The 19,207-nt window shown below is 36.2% G+C and overlaps 1 protein-coding gene across 1 annotated transcript in view; it reads right to left on the reverse strand.

The window, feature by feature from the left end:
* RB1 (RB transcriptional corepressor 1) overlaps positions 1 to 19,207 on the reverse strand; it is a 91,625-nt gene that overhangs the window by 61,763 nt on the left and 10,655 nt on the right. Inside the window, exons 2-7 of the mRNA XM_085325002.1 lie at positions 9,830 to 9,942; positions 7,465 to 7,599; positions 5,386 to 5,424; positions 4,670 to 4,737; positions 2,923 to 3,033; positions 612 to 754 (exon numbers count right to left, since the gene is read on the reverse strand). Coding sequence (XP_085181128.1) covers positions 612 to 754; positions 2,923 to 3,033; positions 4,670 to 4,737; positions 5,386 to 5,424; positions 7,465 to 7,599; positions 9,830 to 9,942 — 609 coding nt within the window. The remainder of the gene's footprint in view (positions 1 to 611; positions 755 to 2,922; positions 3,034 to 4,669; positions 4,738 to 5,385; positions 5,425 to 7,464; positions 7,600 to 9,829; positions 9,943 to 19,207) is intronic.

A 19,207-nucleotide genomic window follows, 5' to 3' on the forward strand; every position in this document is an offset into this window, starting at 1 on the left:
TAAGGCAAAGAACTATAAAAAACAGTGTCTTGTTATGCACCGAATTTTTGTTTTGATAAGGGAAAAATGAAATTGCCTACATATCTAGTAGTTACTTGTAAGCATGCAAATATAATTCATTGCTAGAATATTAATATTACTACATTGGGAAAGCTATGAGAGTCTTCCAAGCCCTCTTACATTTCTAATTTCATCATATGTTCAGATACTTAAAAAACACACCACACAAGAATGGATTTATCAGCAGAGGAGAAAGAGAATGGAACCTTTAATATCCCACCCATAAGTAATGCCTTAGCTGTGTACATTTTCACATCGTGGGATGCAGCTGCGAAACCTCATCTTAGCAGGGCTACATCCACACACTAYATGCTCTGATCAGCATACAGCTTTCTACTGTGTTCTTCACAGTGCATTCTCCCTGGTAAAGTCATTACCCATATTAAGTGCCTTTTTTTTTTCTCTGTATTAGAGAAAGACCTTCACTACTGAACCAAAGGGGATAATTAAGCATAAGCAGAGAAACTTAAAAGATTCTTTTTTAAAAAAAATGCATATTTCAGAAGGGGGCTAGCAGCCAGATCTAACATATTTTAAACCACAGCCATTACCTCATCTAAATTACAATCATGCTCTTTACAAAGAACTTCAATAACTTTTGTATCTGTATCAATTTGCTTTGAGGTACGTGTATTCCTGTTCTGACCTCTTCTTGGAGTTCGAGTTGAACCATTAACTGCACTCACAGCAGATTCTGGAAAGACAGACAGAATCATCACAAGGTTAGTCTTCTTAAGAAAAAAAGACTTTGAATTTTAAATTCTTATAGGATTTTTCAGGTACTCTTTTCTTAATTTTTTCCCTTTTCACCTAAGTAAAACCTTCATTACAGAAAAGCCATCGAAACAGAAAATTTTTAAATTCCTGCATCAGTATTTGGACATTCTGAAAAGCTATTCAGCCCTAAATTTAATAGCTCTTTTTGTGTGTAACCTTGAATAACCAACTGTTTTGCAAAGGTAGGCAAACCTTTTCACAGATGAGTTACTTTTTTCTACTTTTTTAGAAGTGTGAACCATGAGCTAAAAGTAACTTAACTCTGTTTTTGAAGGTTAATGAAGTCACACTGGAGTTAAGTACTGGTGGGAACATGGAATATGGTTTAGAGAATTCTTCCCCAAACATTCCCCAGTCAGACAAATATTTTAAAACAACCTATCTCAAATTCACCTGGCAGAAAATATCAAAAAACTTTACTTTGGCAAGGTAAAAATGTTAAGCTCAATGTAGATGCCTTCAGTATCTTCAGTTTGAAATATCGTAATTACACTAATAGCTGATGTTAATGTAATTAACAGTTGCTGGTTTAAAAATTATATTTTAATCATCACACTGTTCCCATCTGCAACTTCATTTGTATTTGATAACCGTTTTATAAAAAAAATGGTTTCATAAAAAAAAATGACAAACTACACTGCTTTAGTGGCTGCATCTTAATGCTCTCAGCTGTAGTCATGTCATAAGACATGACATCATTTAGCCAAGCATGAAGCCTCTCAGTCACAAGGACTTAAAGAATATATTGTGTTGTCTGCCAGAAGAATGAAGTAGCACTAAGATTTCTTTTCTTTTCGAAGTACAACACAGAATCTAACTTTTTTAATGAGTTGCTTCATAGTTTCACTGAAAAAAAAAAGCATGAACACAGAATTCAAAAACAAAACAGTTTGACTCAATTCAGCTTTCCATCAAAAACAAATCTCAGCTTAAACCAGACTGATGACTTTATAAGATCTGAAATAAGCAGTAGCATGTCTGTCCTACTACAATGGGCAAAATTAAACTCAAAGTAGTACTAGAGGGCAGGGATTTGTTAGTCACAGGCCCATCCTTTCTCACTCTTTTAATTTTTATTGGGAAAGGAAATAAACTTTTATATAGAAAAGCAGGTTATTTGTCCTTACCTGCAACAATCAATTATTAGTTCAGATAAATACCCTCAGAAACATGGTTTTTACAGACCATATCTTTTTTATGACATTGTGGATATTTAATCACAAATCAAAGCAGTAAAGCAAGTAGATTAGTCTATTAACTCTAGTGTCCTATCCAAATCCAGAGGAAAAACCTAATTAACATCAAAAATTGTTTTCCACATGCTGCAGCTCCAAATACTTTAGTATGTATAAATTCTGCAGCTCGTGGAGGGGGAGAAAAAAATTCAACAGAAATATAATTTTGTCTTTCAAAGTTCAAGTAAATATTGGCTAATTTCCTCTATCTTCCTAGTGAGGTTTACCAGGCTTTAGTTGAATGTACAAAAATTATTACAGTTAAGATCCATTATATTTTCCACTTAAAATAAGGAAAAGACACTTGCTAGTATAAAGCAGATGTAATAAATCTACTCTTCTCCACCATCTCACTTTGAGCTACCACAGCAATTATGATTTTTTTTATCCACTATATCTTTCTTTCTAAATGACTGTATAGTCCATATCTTACACACTCAGGTTGTCATAGTGCTATAAATCAAYGAAACAAAGTCATAGCACAACCTTTTCCTTTTGTAATATAAAAGTAAGGCTAAATAATAGCTCTTAATCATCTACTGCCCAGAACCCTAATCTCTTTTACCAAATACAGCTATTTGAACAAGCCYCTGAACTACTTGCATGGACACAGCACATAGTTAAGGGGTGGCAGAAATAGAAACAACTGCAATATGTGAATGTGGCAGCACATTTTATATAAYTGAATTCATGTTCATTATAATCTAAATTAAACTAAAATACTCCAAATTGCCTTTTAACAAGCGTAAGTAGTTTTATATTAATTGTGGATGCTGGAAAGACCCTAATTGAAATTATACTAACTTACTTTCTACTTTAACTTAGTGATTTAAAAAACTTAAATCCTTACTATATGGTTCCTTGAGCATGGCAGGAGGTGACAGTTTGATAAAATAATCTAAGACGCATAGCAACAACTGGAAAGAAATCACCAGATCATCTTCCATCTGCAACACTTTACCTGCAAATATTTAAATGGAGAAGAAAAGTCTTATGAGAAGATGTCTAAACTGATTTTAAAGTAATTTTGGGAAAAAAAAGAGATTTGGAAGTTCATTTAATAAGACATCACAGTTAAAATTCAGAAAGGATCAAACAGGATGCCAATGTTATTTAAAGCCTAGCGGTTTTAAAATTCATGATTCTTCAGAGGTTTGCTGCTCTGTAAAAAGGATACATATAATTAAGTTTAGTCCGCACAGAAGTCCTACCTCTCAGTGCTCCTTCATGATTTCTTTTTCCATTTTACTACAGTGGACTAATAGTATAGATTATTTTACCTACATGCACCACTTCTGTTCAGACCTCCCTTGTCTTTTTTGTGTTCTTATTAAAACTTTGTAAAAGCTAGTAAGCATTTAGAAAACATAAATGAGTTCCTAGTGTGCAGTGAAGAAAAATTACATGACGACTATCACATTGTATGCTCAGTCTGTCAAATTTTTATGAAGAGTTTACTAGTCACAAAAATATTAGCATAACATCGACTCTATTCCAGCTGTTTCCAAATTATGATTCATATTTCAAAAGAGATCCACAAGACTATTTCAAGACTGTGTGGAATACCACAAAATATTTGGTGAGCTGACACAGATTCAAAACAGTTAGGGATCACTATATTCGCTGTATTTATATAGATAGTTTTTATCTTTATTTGCTATTATAATTAGCTAGCACCACTTATGTTTTCCTGTGGCTTCAATTATTTTTTGATAGAATTTATTTTCCTTATCATTCTCAATGAAAAGGCAGGGTATAAAACTTCASGTTTTGGTTTATGCTTATGCTAGAGAATTCTAGTTGAAAAGCTCCACTGGGATCAGATGCTCCAAGACATATTTAAATGGTAAAACACGTACGCTTTCACTGATAACAACAGACCTAGAATCAGAYACCTTCATGGTACATAATTTTGTTACTTAGCTTTAACTGAGCATCCTTTTCAAGAGAGAATGTTATTTTCACAGRAAATAATTTCAGGAACCTATTAAAAAAATTCTGCCAGTCACTTCTGCTAATTGGCCTTTTACTAAGACACTGGTAGTCAAAGCATCTCAGAATGGACTTGAATGCAAAATATCAGCCTTCAAATTTTTTTTTAAAAAAAAAACTTTATACAAAAATATGTATATTTTCTGAAAGTAGTATCAGTTGAAAAATAGTCAAATTGCACAGAAAGAAATATTTCTGAAGAGTTACAAAAGACATGCAATCAGAATATTTTGAACCTCAGAACAAGACACAATGGGCACAAACCGAACCACAGAAAGCTCCACCTGAATACAAGGAAGAACTTCTTTACTGTGAGAGAGACGAAGCACTGGACCAGGTTGCCCAGAGAGGTTGTGGAGTCTCCTTCTCTGGAGATCTTCAAGGCCCACCTGGATGCAACCCTGTCTAACATGCTCTAGGTGACCCTGCTGAGCGGGGAGGTTGGCCTAGATCATCTCCAGAGGTCCCCTCCAACCTCAACCATTCTGTGATTCTGTGACCTGAGCTATGGATATTTGTAACAAGGATTCTTRTATCAGACACAAACTCGTAAACTCGCTCCAATAATATTCATTAAAATAACTGTCCTTTAATCAAAACCTCACCTTTTGCCAGCAAAAAAGTAATCCAGTAGTTTTTTAGAACTAATACAGAATTGAGTTCAGCAGAAATCCTGTAAGGAGATACAAAATAATAAAGATTTCATATTAACAGATCTATAATAATTTAAACTATATTTTTTTGAAAAAAATATTTCAGTCTATGGAACAATTTAAGACAACAAGCACATTTTCCATATAGTTAAGGCTATAATTTCATTACAGTCCCTATAYAAGTAAGACCACATATTTGAAAAAAAATCTCCACAAAACCATTCAAGAAGTGGAAAATATCTGTATCGTCCTTGGAAAAGAAAGTGAATGTGGATAATTCACTTAACTGTGATGAGCTGTTTTCTCTCTCTTGTGCCTTTGACTAATGCCCTATTCTCCAGTCACAGCATGAACTCATTCCCATTTGGGAGCTGCTAAGGCATCTTTTCATCCATTCATTTGTTGYTATGATTATGAAGCTCACTCTCCAAATGTTCGATTGCCGAGACACCCGCCATTGGGTGGTGAACCTTCGCGGAGGAAGTGATCAAATATATATCACTTCTGCAGCTTTCATCATCTGTCACTGAAATTCAAAATCCCTACTAAATCTAAATTAAACACATGACATACTATGACTTAGGTCAATATTAATGAGTTAAAAGATAAAATACTAATACATTTTAGTTCTTATCTTAACAAATACAATTTAGGAAAGGCAAACTTACTCACTACTGGGTTGCTCCACATAAATAAGACCACAAGTCCTAGAAAACAAAAATAAATTTTTAAACACTCTTCTGAAAGCAAACAGTATAGTAACTTTGACTTCAAAAAAAAAAAAAAAAAAAGATATAAAAAAAAAAAAAATAAAAAAAAAAAAAAAAAAAAAAAAAGACAATTCTCAAAATATTACTCTAACTTTAAAAGATTCTTGGAAAATAGGTTAGCAGACCAACTACAACCCTGCTAGAGCTGAAGTAACGTAGAACTGAAGTAAATTAAGTACTTGAGTGCTTATTTCAAAGTTTGAACAGGAAAACAACTTAAACTTGATGTACATGCCACTATTATTTTCTTCCAGAAAGACAGGATTTATGCATATATTATTATTCAGTGGCTTGTAAAGCACAGCAAAATATGTGCTACAACTGCTCAGAACACTGTGCAAGAGACATTTTAAAACTTTTACTCTTTCTGCAATATCACTGCAAGCCTTGTGATACCTGATGTTTCTAGGTGAATATCATTTCAAGAAACAATTCAGATTATTCAAAAACAAAAAATATTCACAATTTCAAGCCCTTCTGGGTGTAGAAACTGGTATTACAATTCAACAGTGCAGAAACAGGAAAAAGGGCATTTTTAAAAACAAAGATTTTTTAAACTAGATTCAGATTCTGAACAGCTGAAGTTGGCTGTATATTTTTAATATGCCTTCAGAATTTGCCTCAATTCCTTCCCTCAGTGATACAATGAACAAAAAGAAAAAAAATGAAAAAAAAAAACTAGTGAAGAAGGGCTAGCAGAAGAAAAACAATATGCATGCTTTAATATGAAATGACACTTCAATGGTCCAGAAAAGATTTGCAATGGATAACTAAGTATTTACAACTTTCATAGAAGTTTATAGATTTAAGACAACTATAAGCTTTATAAAATACTGCAATACACATTACTCAAGCTAATGGAAAGTGTGATCTGACTTTGAAAAGCAAAAACAAAACTGGCATTGCTTTTGAGTCTTGAGTCTATGAGCTACCAAGGGGTGATCTGCTATCCCTTTCAAGATTCAGGGACATCTGAGAGCCCTTCTTGAGTTTAGGAAGCAAATGTTATATTGACTCAAATTCATACAGCTGAGAAATACCATAGCATTATGAAGGAGCAGTACCAAATAATGAGCATTATGGAATGATGCCCCAATGTTTAATAATGTGGAACAGTTTTCTGCAGATATGTGTTATAGAGAACTTCATAAACTGACTAAAACTGCTTCAGAGCATATTAGGTGTCACCCATGTGCATCTTATGCTAGTGTKAATCAGCATATTAAAAGATCAAATCCACATCAGTCTTCAGATTCAAGCATAGAAAGCTGGCAGCTTAACATGTTGGAGCAATAGCAACTCAAAAAAGCATTCATTTGAGAATTTCACGATTTAAGGGACATGTAGAAAGCTCTTAGCACTCTGCCATAAGCACAGTCAGTTTATCCCATACAAAAAAACAGCCCCTCTGTTCTGATTGTATAATCCGCTCAAGCACTTGGGAAGGTTTGTCTTGGTTACAATTGAGAACTGCTACTAGAGCAGTCCTTAACAACAGCCCTAGTGTCTGGAACACACATCCTTCAGTTCCAGGGCTGGCACAGAGGGAACTATTGTATTTGTTTGTGCTGTTCTTCCCCAAGTTTCAGTTCCTTACAAAGCAACTTTTGGATCAGATTTTTTTTTTTGGTGTGTGTGGGGGGGAATGGAAAGTCTATTCAATGAAACTCTTACTTAGATAGTCAAAGAATCCCTCTTACATCTGCAAATAGCTTAGCAAATGGACTTGACACCCTTTGTTGTGCTACTCTTAGTATTATTTGTATTGCAATAATGGGATTGTTCAACAAAGCACTAAGTCATAGAGTAGCATGTAAGATGTGTTTATTCAACACACGTAAACAGCTCCATTTAATTGATTTGTAAATATTAGTGCACAGAGTTTAAATGGGCACTTCTAATATATAACTGAAAATCTAAATACATAGATGTGGACAGACAAAAAAAACATTTCAAGATGAAAAGTTTGTATACTACCTTTCAAACTTGTGATATAGTGCAAGTAATACATCATATTTCTTCTTCAGCCTTGATACAGTGCTATCAACTTTAGTGCTTACAGTATCCATGTTAACATCCACCTCTTTCAGAAACTGAAAAAACATGCATACACTGCAGAAAGAGAAAGGAAAAAACAATGAATCATCATAACTGAGAATGCCTAGTCTGCAACATTTAATAACAATGTCCAACTTGACTAGACTTCAGGATATTCTTACTAAAACTAACAATGACTGAGAATCTTGCTTTGGGAAACACTATTTTAGTCCCATTATCACCTTTACAGTTCACAGATTTAGGAATACTATTCACTAGAGGTACAGGTCTCTAGCGATACAGGTTCTACTACAGACGGAATTTTCCTGGCTAGCACAAGTGTTCAGAAATCAGAATTTGCTCACTAGACACATCTTTCTCCCTTCCTCTGCCAGTAAAGCCACAAATAACCCACATAGAACTTTTGACTCTTCTTTTCTAGCTAAAAATTCTACTTTAAAACTGTCCTCTCCACTCTAAGAGCACAAATGTTGGCTCCATTCATGCTAAAAAGGTATCTACGAATAAGGYGAGGTGAATACGTTGAATTCTACGGAATTTCAAGTCTCTTCAACAAGTACTTGGGTCAAGATCAAAGGACATCCCCCACCGCTTCGGAAATACTATTGTACAGGGGACCAACGTTTTCCCTACTTACTTGTGTAATATTATGGTCATAAAGTATTTTGCTGTTTTTATGCATTACTAAAATGAGCATACTACTAAAAATTAAAGAGGAAGAAGCAATCAAATATATTTTGATCYTTAATCAGAATGTTATTTTGAGAGCTATGTTTGTCAGATTAAAAACAGAGCAGTCTCAAAACCACTCAGAAATTCTTTCACTATGGAATGAAAAATCCTTTCCAATTTATCAGTGTGGCTCTAGAGGATAAGGCAACCGGTAGRAATCTCTGCCAGACTGATGTAATGAAAAGCCCAGGGCTAACGAGCAATGGAGCATTCATAAAAAATCAAAACCATCAGAAGTAATAGCTTACTCTTTGAAACCCCAAGGGAAAAGTCTCCTCCASTTTGCAGTATTAGTTGGTCTGGCTGAGTGTTTTCTGTACTAGAGTGGAACATACTGAACATCACTGCACAAGCATAATTAGATTTCATCCAAGCAGTTCCAAGTCAGACAAGTCTGAAGAGGCTAAGTCCAAGTACAGGACCTGACCACTGTTCTGTGAGACCACGTGAGGTAGAAGAGGCATGAAGAAGTCTGATCGTAACTGATGACTTCAAGTAACATATTTTTCTGGTCCGAGTCTGGCATTATCAAGATGATGCGCCTTGTTCTGCCTTAGCCTCCTTAGCCCTCTCAGTATCACGTATGAAAAGAAAGCAAATCTGCATGTGACACTCTGCAGCAGGCTGTTTAGCCTCTGCTGTAATTTTTCCACGTATAATGCAGTCTACAGAAGTGAATTCCCCCATACTCCAAATTCCCTTGCACACTGGATTCCTTGGGTATTACAGAGACAAGGAAGGGATGCAATAGTTTGGTATGGTCTCATACAAAATGCCCGACTCCCACAAGTGTGCGCCACRGCTTCAGCCATGACAACACCATAGCAATGCACTAAGCTGCTGACAAATGCCAGGCAATGATACGATGCTTTGCAACATCAGAAGACTCGACTCGCACGCCTGCAGTCCAAGCAAGGTAGAGTTAYTGAACAGATGGTACCAGAACTGTGTTCCTTAGATGAACTTAAGCATACACCTATTATTGTTGCCACCTACATTTACATTAGAGAGATTTTTCTAGTAGTTTTCATTTCTCCATTGTGCAGTACAAACTTTGTGAATGTTAAAATACAACAGTAACAACCACCTAGCAAAAAGCATTTAAAGAGAGACAAAATATAGACTAGTTATGCTAGAAATAAGCCACATGCTAGTAAACTAAGGAGTAAGATTTTTTTTCAGCTCTTGATTTAGCATGAGCCTAATGCTAGCAAAAAGGTTTTGCAGGAAATCTTGATGTAGAGAACAGAAAACATTACGTGTAATTTATACCAAGTTAAATTGTGATTCTTGTTAAATCTCAAGTCTTCAGTTAACACAACACAGTAAGTCAATCAGTTAAAGTAAACTTAAAATATTATTGCTCCCTCAACTAAAATATAACAAGATTCCTAGTTTACTAAAATATTCAATTATAATCCCCACAAGTAATCTTCACTTTAAATCAACTAGTCTGATACAAACAAAAATTCACACTGCTAAAAAAGAAAGTGCACTCTTTATAGCAATGCTATTTAATTGTTAAAATCTCAAATCACACAGAAAAACTTACCTTATGCTTATACTCTTCAAAAGCTCTGTGAAAGTGAATGTCAYTTCATCCAGGTCAATTGATGCAATAAAAATACAGACTCCCCACGTTTCCTTTTTCTTTTTGTCATAAGCCTTTTATAAAAAGAGATTTTTTTTAATTTCTGTTGTATTATACAAGTAGATAGTATATACAGAACATTGAAATGTCAAAACTAAACTAGAAACAGTAAAACAAAAGACCCTCAAGTTAACATTCAGCTATGATATCCAATTATTTGATAAGTGAAAAGTGTTAGAAATTTTATAATGCAGATGAAAGGCCAAGCACTTTAATTCTTATTCCCACAGTGTGGGATCAATTTTACCTGTACACTTCAGCAGTAATGCTTTAAAGTAGAAACTTTGCTCCCACTGAAAGTTTATGCAAAGCAGAAGCCATGATTTTTTTTATTAATGTTCATTAAAACTATATGAGAGTAAAGCTTTCAAAATAAGAGCTGTTTAAAGGAATTATGTAGTTGAGTCAGTGCTCTCATTAAGAACTACCTGAGGGGAGCCAAGATCTCTATCCCTAGGCAGACATCATCATTCAACTGATCTCGCATTGTTAAAATAAGAGTAAAATTTGACCATAACAAGACGCTGCAGATTAGGGAATCAGGAGGGATGAATTTGTTCTGAGAAAGAAGGTAGCCATCAGACAAAGAAACATAAAAGCATTAGAAGGAGAGCAAAGAAATAGTTGTGAACRTTCTTCTGTATCTAGATCTCAATTAGTTATCACAGCTGAACCACAGGGACATCTCTTTAGTAATGCGTGATAGTAACAAACACCTCCAGATGTTTTCCTAGCATACACGTACACTTAAGGTACCTGTCTGCAAGTTGTAACTGATCATTTTTCATCACAGAAAAGCAATACACTAAGAGATGTGCCACCTACGTGGARTTCATGCCTAACGATTCACAAGCTAATCACTTGGAGATGGTCAGGATTCAATTGCAATTACAATTCCTTTCCACTAAAACACGCACTTGAACAGCAAATCTCTAGAAAGAGCAATCTTTTGCAGAGGCACCAAAAAAATTCCAAGTAAGGATTCCATAGGTTTTAGAAACAAAGCTATTCTGAAGACAGGACTGCGAGTGGTTGGAGCCCTGCACCATGCCTAGAACAGCTAGCTCATAAATATTCCTAGAACATTCTGCATCCTTGTTAATAAACACTCTGGTGATACCCAGGCCCACCGCCCCTCCTGAAAAGGAGCAGAGTTTAAGTGCGTCTCTCAGTGGCTCTACCTAGTTCAGGTATGTACATCTTCTACCAAACACGTATCACAAAATAAAGATCCCCTGGGAATGAGTGAATCAGCATGCACGGAGTACAGAAACGTACATAAATTCAATTCCTACTGGTCATTCTGCAAACTTAGGTAACGTCTACAGTGTTAACATAGAGCCAGGGAGAGAGTGAGCTGAAACACTGAACTCATGCTCTTCTGTGCTGCTTAATTACAGCCCACTCCCTGGCCTTTCTTCTTTCCCCCCTCTCCTTTTTCCCCTTTCCCAGTCATTCCATCTTCCCAGTCAATGCCTACAGAAAGCACAGGTCACTCTAGAAAGTGCTCTCAAAAGGCAATTAGATTGCACCACATCTGGCTCCCTCCATCTTGTGCTGTCTTCCCACACTATCCCCAAAGGCTCTGCATCCTCAAACACCCCTTCAGACCCTCGCCGGAGGCAACATATGTCCTCACTTTCACACTGGGGGGGGGGAGGGGGAAGGCACTATTTTGGCAGGCTGCAATACAGCTCTTATGTTGTTTCTGCCACTTCAAACAGAATCCTCCCTCAAATAACAATTACATATTAACGTCACCAGAGCACCACACAGGACCCAGAGGAAAACCAAGACCAAGCGCTAACTGATACAGCTGTACTRCTAGTTTATTCTAGAGGGGGCTACGATATGAGTCAGCCCACAAAACTTGGTCTTTGAGGAAGGGATCAGTCTCCCGCCCTCTCATTCAGCAGGGCAGCCACCACTAATAGCTTGCTGTGCCCATGAACGATACATGGGCTATTTCACTAACATAAAACACTAGTCCATCAGGACCTGTCATGGAGACCTGTCTGTCTTCTCCTTTCATACTGAAACAATAACTTAAAAACTTCATCAACAGGGCTTCAAGCCAACAAAGCTTTTACAATTGCTCTGCTCCCTTCTTGGGACTAGTGTTGATATACCGAAGATGAGTGGCTGGGGCCCTTTTTCAAAGAACAAAAAGTTCCACTGTTTTTTGCAATGATTAATTAAGAGTTATGGTCTAGACTGGCGTGTTAAAACAATCACAAAATAGGGTGTTGAATATATAAAGCCACCTACAACAATGTAGCAACTRTCATTTACTTAACTTACTGTGTTCTGCCAATGCTCTTGTTTGAGTTTTCCTATGCAACGTGGCATCTTCTACAGCAGAAAGTAATTCTGAAAGAACCCCATAACAGACTGAGGTACCTTTGATGATGCTTAAAGAAACCTATTTCAAATAGTCTTTTTTTGTGTGTGGTTGTTTATCAGAGACCCTCATCTTTTAGATGTTTTATGTACAAGCGCGTACCACTAACAACCTAAAGATGAGGCAGACAAAAATTTGTCCYTCAAGAGATTTTTACACAGTTCAAAAGCTTTGTTAAGAGATACGTTGCCACATCTGGACAGTTTCAACAACCTTCTGCTGATAGGTACAGCAAGCTACCRGTCGCACAAAGGAAATGTCTTTTAACATGGACTTTTTTTTTCCTGCAGTAACACGTCTGTGACTGTAAAAACATCTTAGAATGTCAAGACTAACTCATCAGCTACTAGGAAAAAGGATGACTACTCACTTACTGATGTCAACACTGCCACTGGAATTGACTGATCTTGTTTATTAAACAAATCCCCCTCACTTCAYGCTCCTACACACTTAGACCATAACTTTCTTCTATAAACAATGTCCCAGAGGGCTGGAGAACTTGATGCTAACAAGGGAGTGTAATTTTTCTTAGTTTATTTTCTATCCAAGCAAACTCAACACAAGCTTAGGTCTACACCAGGAGGAAAAAAAATGCCTGAAGGTTATAGCAGAGGCCTGTTCRGTAAGAACAAGGTCTGTTTCTCTAAGAATGATCTTTAACCGCTTTATCAAATCTGCACTGTTCCAGAAAGCAGCCTCCGAGGCAGCCTTTCAATCCACTGGATCTAAACTATTGCAGTGAGTCAAAGTTCTAATATCGGATATCCCCATATGCACTGCTGATGTTGCAGGTTGTTATGGGCATCCCCTCAGCGAGAGAAAAAAATGCCAAGTGATTACTAGCCTAACAACAAAGTCCACAGAGACCAAGGTAAATTAATACATCATGAATTTTGCCTAGCAGTGAAGAAAAGGCGAGCGGTAGCTAAGTGTGCCCTTCCTCTAAGGCCAACTGAGTGAGGGAGAAAAGGACACAGTTAAGAACACTAGACTGGGCCTATTCCACCAGATACCACTGTTTAAAACACTCAAAAATAAAGATAGACTGCAGTTTCTCAGGTCTGTGCATAACTACACATACCTACGCATGAAGATTTTAATGAGGTTAATACATAAAATAAACATAGTGGGGTAGATGAAGAAGGGGGGAGAGAAAAAAGAATTGTTATGTCATATTCCTCAGTACTCTCCGTGCCATAATCACAAAGTTTATAGACATTTTTYAAGTCATTTCCTATACAGAAGTTTAAAGCTCACAGGAGAGCAAAATGCAGCAGCATCACTCAATTCAAGTATTTTGACAGTGTCATACCTTCAGGGCAGCCAATCCCATGACACAGATAAACAGTCTGCTTAGAATTCAAGTCAGACAATTCATCCCAAACAGACTTGAGGGCATGGGAGGAGATGCAACATTAATTTATTGCCAGAACCCATTTCTGAGAGCTTTCTGGCCGCAGTCTGATCTAAGATCTTGTTGAGTCAGCGGCACTACAGAAAATGGGAAAGATAACGACTCAACATTTCAATTCTTGGCTGTCTGTCAGTTCAGATAAGGTGATTTCCAGTTCATCATGAATTAAAACCTATCAATCCTTAATTCATAGATTATTTAGCACCTACTATACTACATAGAATTTTTTTTAAATTGTAGGACTTTGAAGAACAAATGCCTTAACTCCTCACAGTACAGGACAGTTCAGTTTAGCTTTCTGAATCAATTTAGCTTTCTGTAGAGCCAAAAAAAAAAGCCTCTTAGTAACTTTTCCAAAAATATTATTTATTCCTMAATTCAAGAGTTACTAATACTATTTTACCTATTTTTAGCAGATCATCAAGCTTCCCTAAGTGTAGTGAAAACCTGCAGGAATCATAGGCTTAAAAAGTTCATGAAATAAATTATTGCAAAACAGAATCTGTGCCTCTTTTTTCCAAGTGTACTTGCAAGGCACTAAAAACACCAGTAGAAATAACTTTGCTACCAGAATCTCCAGTGCTAAAYCAGATATAAGGAGACAATAACTGAAAATTTCAGTTCTAGTTTGCAAGTTAATAGATTTATTACTCTGTCAACATTGATAACATTTTTAATGATAGCTTACAACAGTGATCCAGTAATAGAAACTTAAAATGTTGTTGCACAGAAGATCAAGAGAAACATAGAGAAATAAACCTATAGAAGAAATTTTCTAAAAAAGCAGAAAGTGAAAAATTTACCTACTATCTACATAGAAATTCTGTGTAAAGACAGATCCTCTGTTTTTTTTGTTTTTTTTTTTTTTTTTTTTTTTTAATAAACAGAGATCCACATTTTCTCCTGACCATTCTTTCTAATGGAAATTATTAATAATTAGCAGATTAAATAAAATTCAAATATAATACTAGCTGAAAGAAATGGCAATCAGTAGAAGTCAYTGAACTTACAAAAACAGTTGTGATACAAAAATTTCCCATTATGCTTTTCTTGTATGTAGCTAGATTGGAAGGGACATCAATGTTTTCCAAGATAGGCAGAAGACAAATAAAAGAGAAACTGCATGCTGCAGAACTATACTTTTAAAGTGCAACGGATCTGGTGATAAGGTATTGAATAGCACCAGCAAGAGGTCACAGTGATGATTTAAGCTTGCTTCAGGACTTTCAGAAGCTGTCTTTTTTTTTTTTTTTTTTCTTGTTTAAACTAGAGTAAATKCATATTCATCTTTTTGTTGCCCAATAGCTGCTCACTTTGTATTCAGAACTTTATCAATTCCTACAAGACCTGTAATTCTGCCCATGCAGCCAAAGTTCCAGTGGATTCAGGTTTGGCTGCAGTTACATAAATAAGAGATAAAGCTCTTTTCAGAAAAGATGTTTTATTAGCTCATGYGTGTTTAATGTTTTTGCAAAAGCAAGAAGCCTCTGCACATCTTTTAATGTGAAAAGCAGGCAGCTTACTAAATAAAGTGTTTGTTCTTTTTTGTAAAGAACTACAAAGGAACTGATTTATCTTAAATGTGAAAGTTTATAGGTTTGGAACACTGGACCTACTGATCACCAATTTGTGTGTCTGCATAAAGCAACTTGCTATATTTAAGAACTTTTTATTTCTTTGCTCTATTTAAGTTGCAGTTTGTYTTTTTAACGTTTTATCACTAAGAACGTGGTACAATCCTCACATGAGTCAGGTGCTCTACAATACCCACATGCTAGCCCAAGTCACCAGTTGGACAGGATGTCAGAAATTGAGTAACATGAACCATCAGAAGCAAGGGAAAATGACAAGCACCTTCAGATGCTAGAAATTTTCTGAAAAAGAAAAGGCAGTAATACATTCTTATGCTCATGGGGCAGAGGACAACCACCACTGACTGGAATTATAACACAGAAATAGACTGGTTACTTAGGAAAAAAATCATGGTGATGGAAATTTAAACTAGAAAGAACTAAATTGAGGATACTGCAGATCTTTCATGATTTTTTTTAATAGTAAGCTAGACAGACACCTGGCAAAAATGGCTTAGGAATTCATGAGTCGGAAGAGYTGAGCACTAGCAGAAAAAACACAGTAGATCATATTTTTCAAGTAGTGTGATAAAGAGAAAAAAAAATGAAGCCCCCTGTCTAGACACCACATGCTGTGGCAACATGAGCTGCTGAGATTGAAGCACACCAGACCCTATGCATCCAGGGCTTTTCCAGATTCCAGTTTCTATCAGTTTCATAAACTACTTCCATTTTCTTTGCAGAAGTTTGGTTCCAATTTTGTCAACAKACAGTCTGTTCCTTATATTGGTTCTTTCCAATACATTAAGCAATAATTCACTTCAGTTTCTTTTATCTGCTTATATACTTGATATGCTAATTCAGATTGTCATTTTGCTGTTCTTTGCCCCAAAAACCAGTATCAGAACACAATTAATGTCCTGAACTTTTTGCTAATAGCATAAATATTGGTTTGAGGACCTCTCCTACATTTTCTTACACCAGCAGTCACACATTGCTTAAAGTACATTAGTAATTTCACTAAATCTGTTTATTCCATCTAGAGTTTACAGGCACTGTTGATTCAGAACACACATTTCAGGACAGTTAAAAAAAATTAGAATGCAAGTGCCCCCATATGGTCAACATAAGCAGGCAAAAGAGACAGTTTTCTGGCTTTCAACAACTATCAGTGTATGAGAGTTTTGAACTTAAGATAGAAAAAAAAAATAAAAAAGAAACAACTCTAAAACAAGTAGTTTGGTTTACTAACCAAGTAAAATGACAGAAGGAAAAAGGTCTCAATATGACATTAATGCAAAGGTTCTGATTTATATACACAATTTCATGTTTACAATAAAGTTGTACTGATGTTCACCAGATACAAAAATGATTTAAAGGTAAAACATCCATCTGGTCACACACATCAGATATCTTCTTTCATACCATACGCCAACAATGCTGCTGCAGTACTGCATTTCTGGAGCCAGTATTTTGGATTTTGTCTCAGAGGTTTTTGGTTATGATTTTTTTTTTGGTAGAACAAGTGTAATTAAACTGTTCGTCACAGAAGAAAGCTTTAATATTCTCCAATTGAGGAGGAAAATGCTGTCATACTTAACAAATAGCTGTAATGTTTTGAACAATTTCTCTCTGTAGATTTTACTTTCCAAACTAAGTCAGTCTTATTTTCCAGAAATACAGTGCAACTACCTCTCTTTCTGTAACAAGCTCTGAAACCTTTCTCCTCCTACACACCTTTCATAAGGGTTCAGCTGTCCATTTTAAGGATTCAAGGGCCAGCTCTGGTAKGGTCCAGCTGCATAACCTTGGCTCAAATTGCTGAGGAAACTGATAAGCTRTGATAAAGCTGTAAGAAAGTCTATAGCACGCAGCCATGCAAGATAAGAAAGGTAAAATTAGAGAAGTAGGATCAGGAGTAGCTCAAGGACTCAAAAGGAAGAACACAAACATGAGAAAGTGTAATATCTTAACAGTGAAAAAAGTGAATCAGATGGTTCTGGTGGTGTCAGTGGATGATGGCACTGAGGATTCATTTCAAAGAGCAGGAACCCTTCTCTTCCCAACTGATGCCTGCCTGACCAGCGAAGACTCTGAAAGTCTTTAAAATCACTAATTAATCACTCAGTAATGATGTATCAGGTGTTCAGGGATGCTCAGGTCTTCATGCTCTGTAAACAGGCTGAGAATCATGGTCATGATCTGACAGCTCTACTCCATTGATGAATGGTCTGATGATTTAACCTTCCTAAAGTCAAACCAGCTATGAAAGGAAACASAAGTGTTCTGGCAGGCATTTGTCTTGATTTGTGTCCTGCTATTTCACTTTTCACTTCAGAACAGAAAGCAGCTATGTAAGCAACTTCTCCTATTCCATTTCAGAATTAAACAGGTTAGCACTGAACAGCTGGTGCTTGCAGGGCAAACACTAGGACAGCCCCTTAAGCACATTATCTTTTCCCCAGAGGAGAAAGGAGCGAGTGGTTTAGGCAACCTCCTCCAGAGTCCTCACAACCTGAATCAGAAAGCCAGTATGTCACACTGAGAGGCCCTGGCCCTCAGTCAACTGACAACAGCTTGACTTAGAAAAAGCAGCAGCTATCAGGCTTCACACTCAAATAAAGCCTGCAATTGATCTTAGCTTGAAGTAGCAACTCCAGCGCCTGCCAGGTTCCCAGAGGAGATGTATGCTTGCCAGTTTCCTCATTCTGACACCTTGCTGATATGTCAGAAAGTTTTTGAAGACAGTGTCCAGGATAAGGCCACCATATAATGCAGACCTTTTCCTACACRTAGCTCTTAAGCTAGGCCTCGATTGTACATTAATTACAAGACAATATTAGTCAAATGTCTTAATAAAGGTCTAGTCATTGCTCTGTTCTGAATCCTAAATGAGATCTTCAGATACCAAAGGGGAATGTTTCAAATACTCTGTGTTGTATCTAGTCACCTCCAGGTAGTGAGCAGCAAGTGAAATTTGCACAGTGAAAACTGTCTTGGTTTTTTCATTGAATAGGACTAACTACTCCTGTTTCAGTTCACAGAGAAGCTTGACTGTGCTTTGGAATAAATGTTCCTTGAGGATACCCAGGGCCAGAAACTCTATTTTTTACTGTAAGAGTTGTGCATATTCTTTYCCTAACACCATTACTGTACTGTGTCGTAAAACTCACAACTAYATTAAATGCTAGTATACTATATTGTGGTTAAAACCACAGGTAATAAGATATTACTAGCAACAGCAAAACTGTGGCAGGTCAGTTCAAGCTGCAGAAGAACAAGCAGAAGTCACAACAAATACTTGGATGCTAGTCCAAACTAGACCTCATACTGGGGCTAACAGCTAGTCTAGGTATTTTAAATCTAATTCAGGTCTATATAAAGAAACTTCAGTCATGATTTAATTGTACTATAGCTGTTGTCCAAGTTAACCTGTTCAGCCAGCAATAATACACTAAGCAAAGAAATGAACGGAGAATATAACGTTTACACATGCCCAGTAACCGATTTTGAACGAAAATACCTCAGTTATAACTACATACAGATTAACATTAGCTTGTAGTGTGGAAAAAAAAAGTAGTTTAACATACAAATGTCTCTTGATCTGTAATATTTTTGTCCAGAGTCTTTCTGCAACCTCATTAAGGTGAGTGGATGGAAAAAAATGCACAGATGACCTGTACAAAACTGACTCAGATATAACCGAAATAACTTGTGGTTTGAAGAATTAATTGATCGTATAGCACTGTTTTCTACTGCCATTTATTGTTAGTGTGAAAGAACTCACAAGTCTATAGCTTTATTAGATTATATTAACAAAAAGGCAAAAGTATATAAACCACTTTATATGGACATGTACACAGTAACATCTGACTTCAGTAGAGCTGCGTTTG

Source organism: Rhea americana, unplaced genomic scaffold (assembly GCF_003343005.1).
Source record: "Rhea americana isolate MKP2758 unplaced genomic scaffold, rheAme1 scaffold_95, whole genome shotgun sequence".
NCBI lineage: Eukaryota > Metazoa > Chordata > Aves > Rheiformes > Rheidae > Rhea > Rhea americana.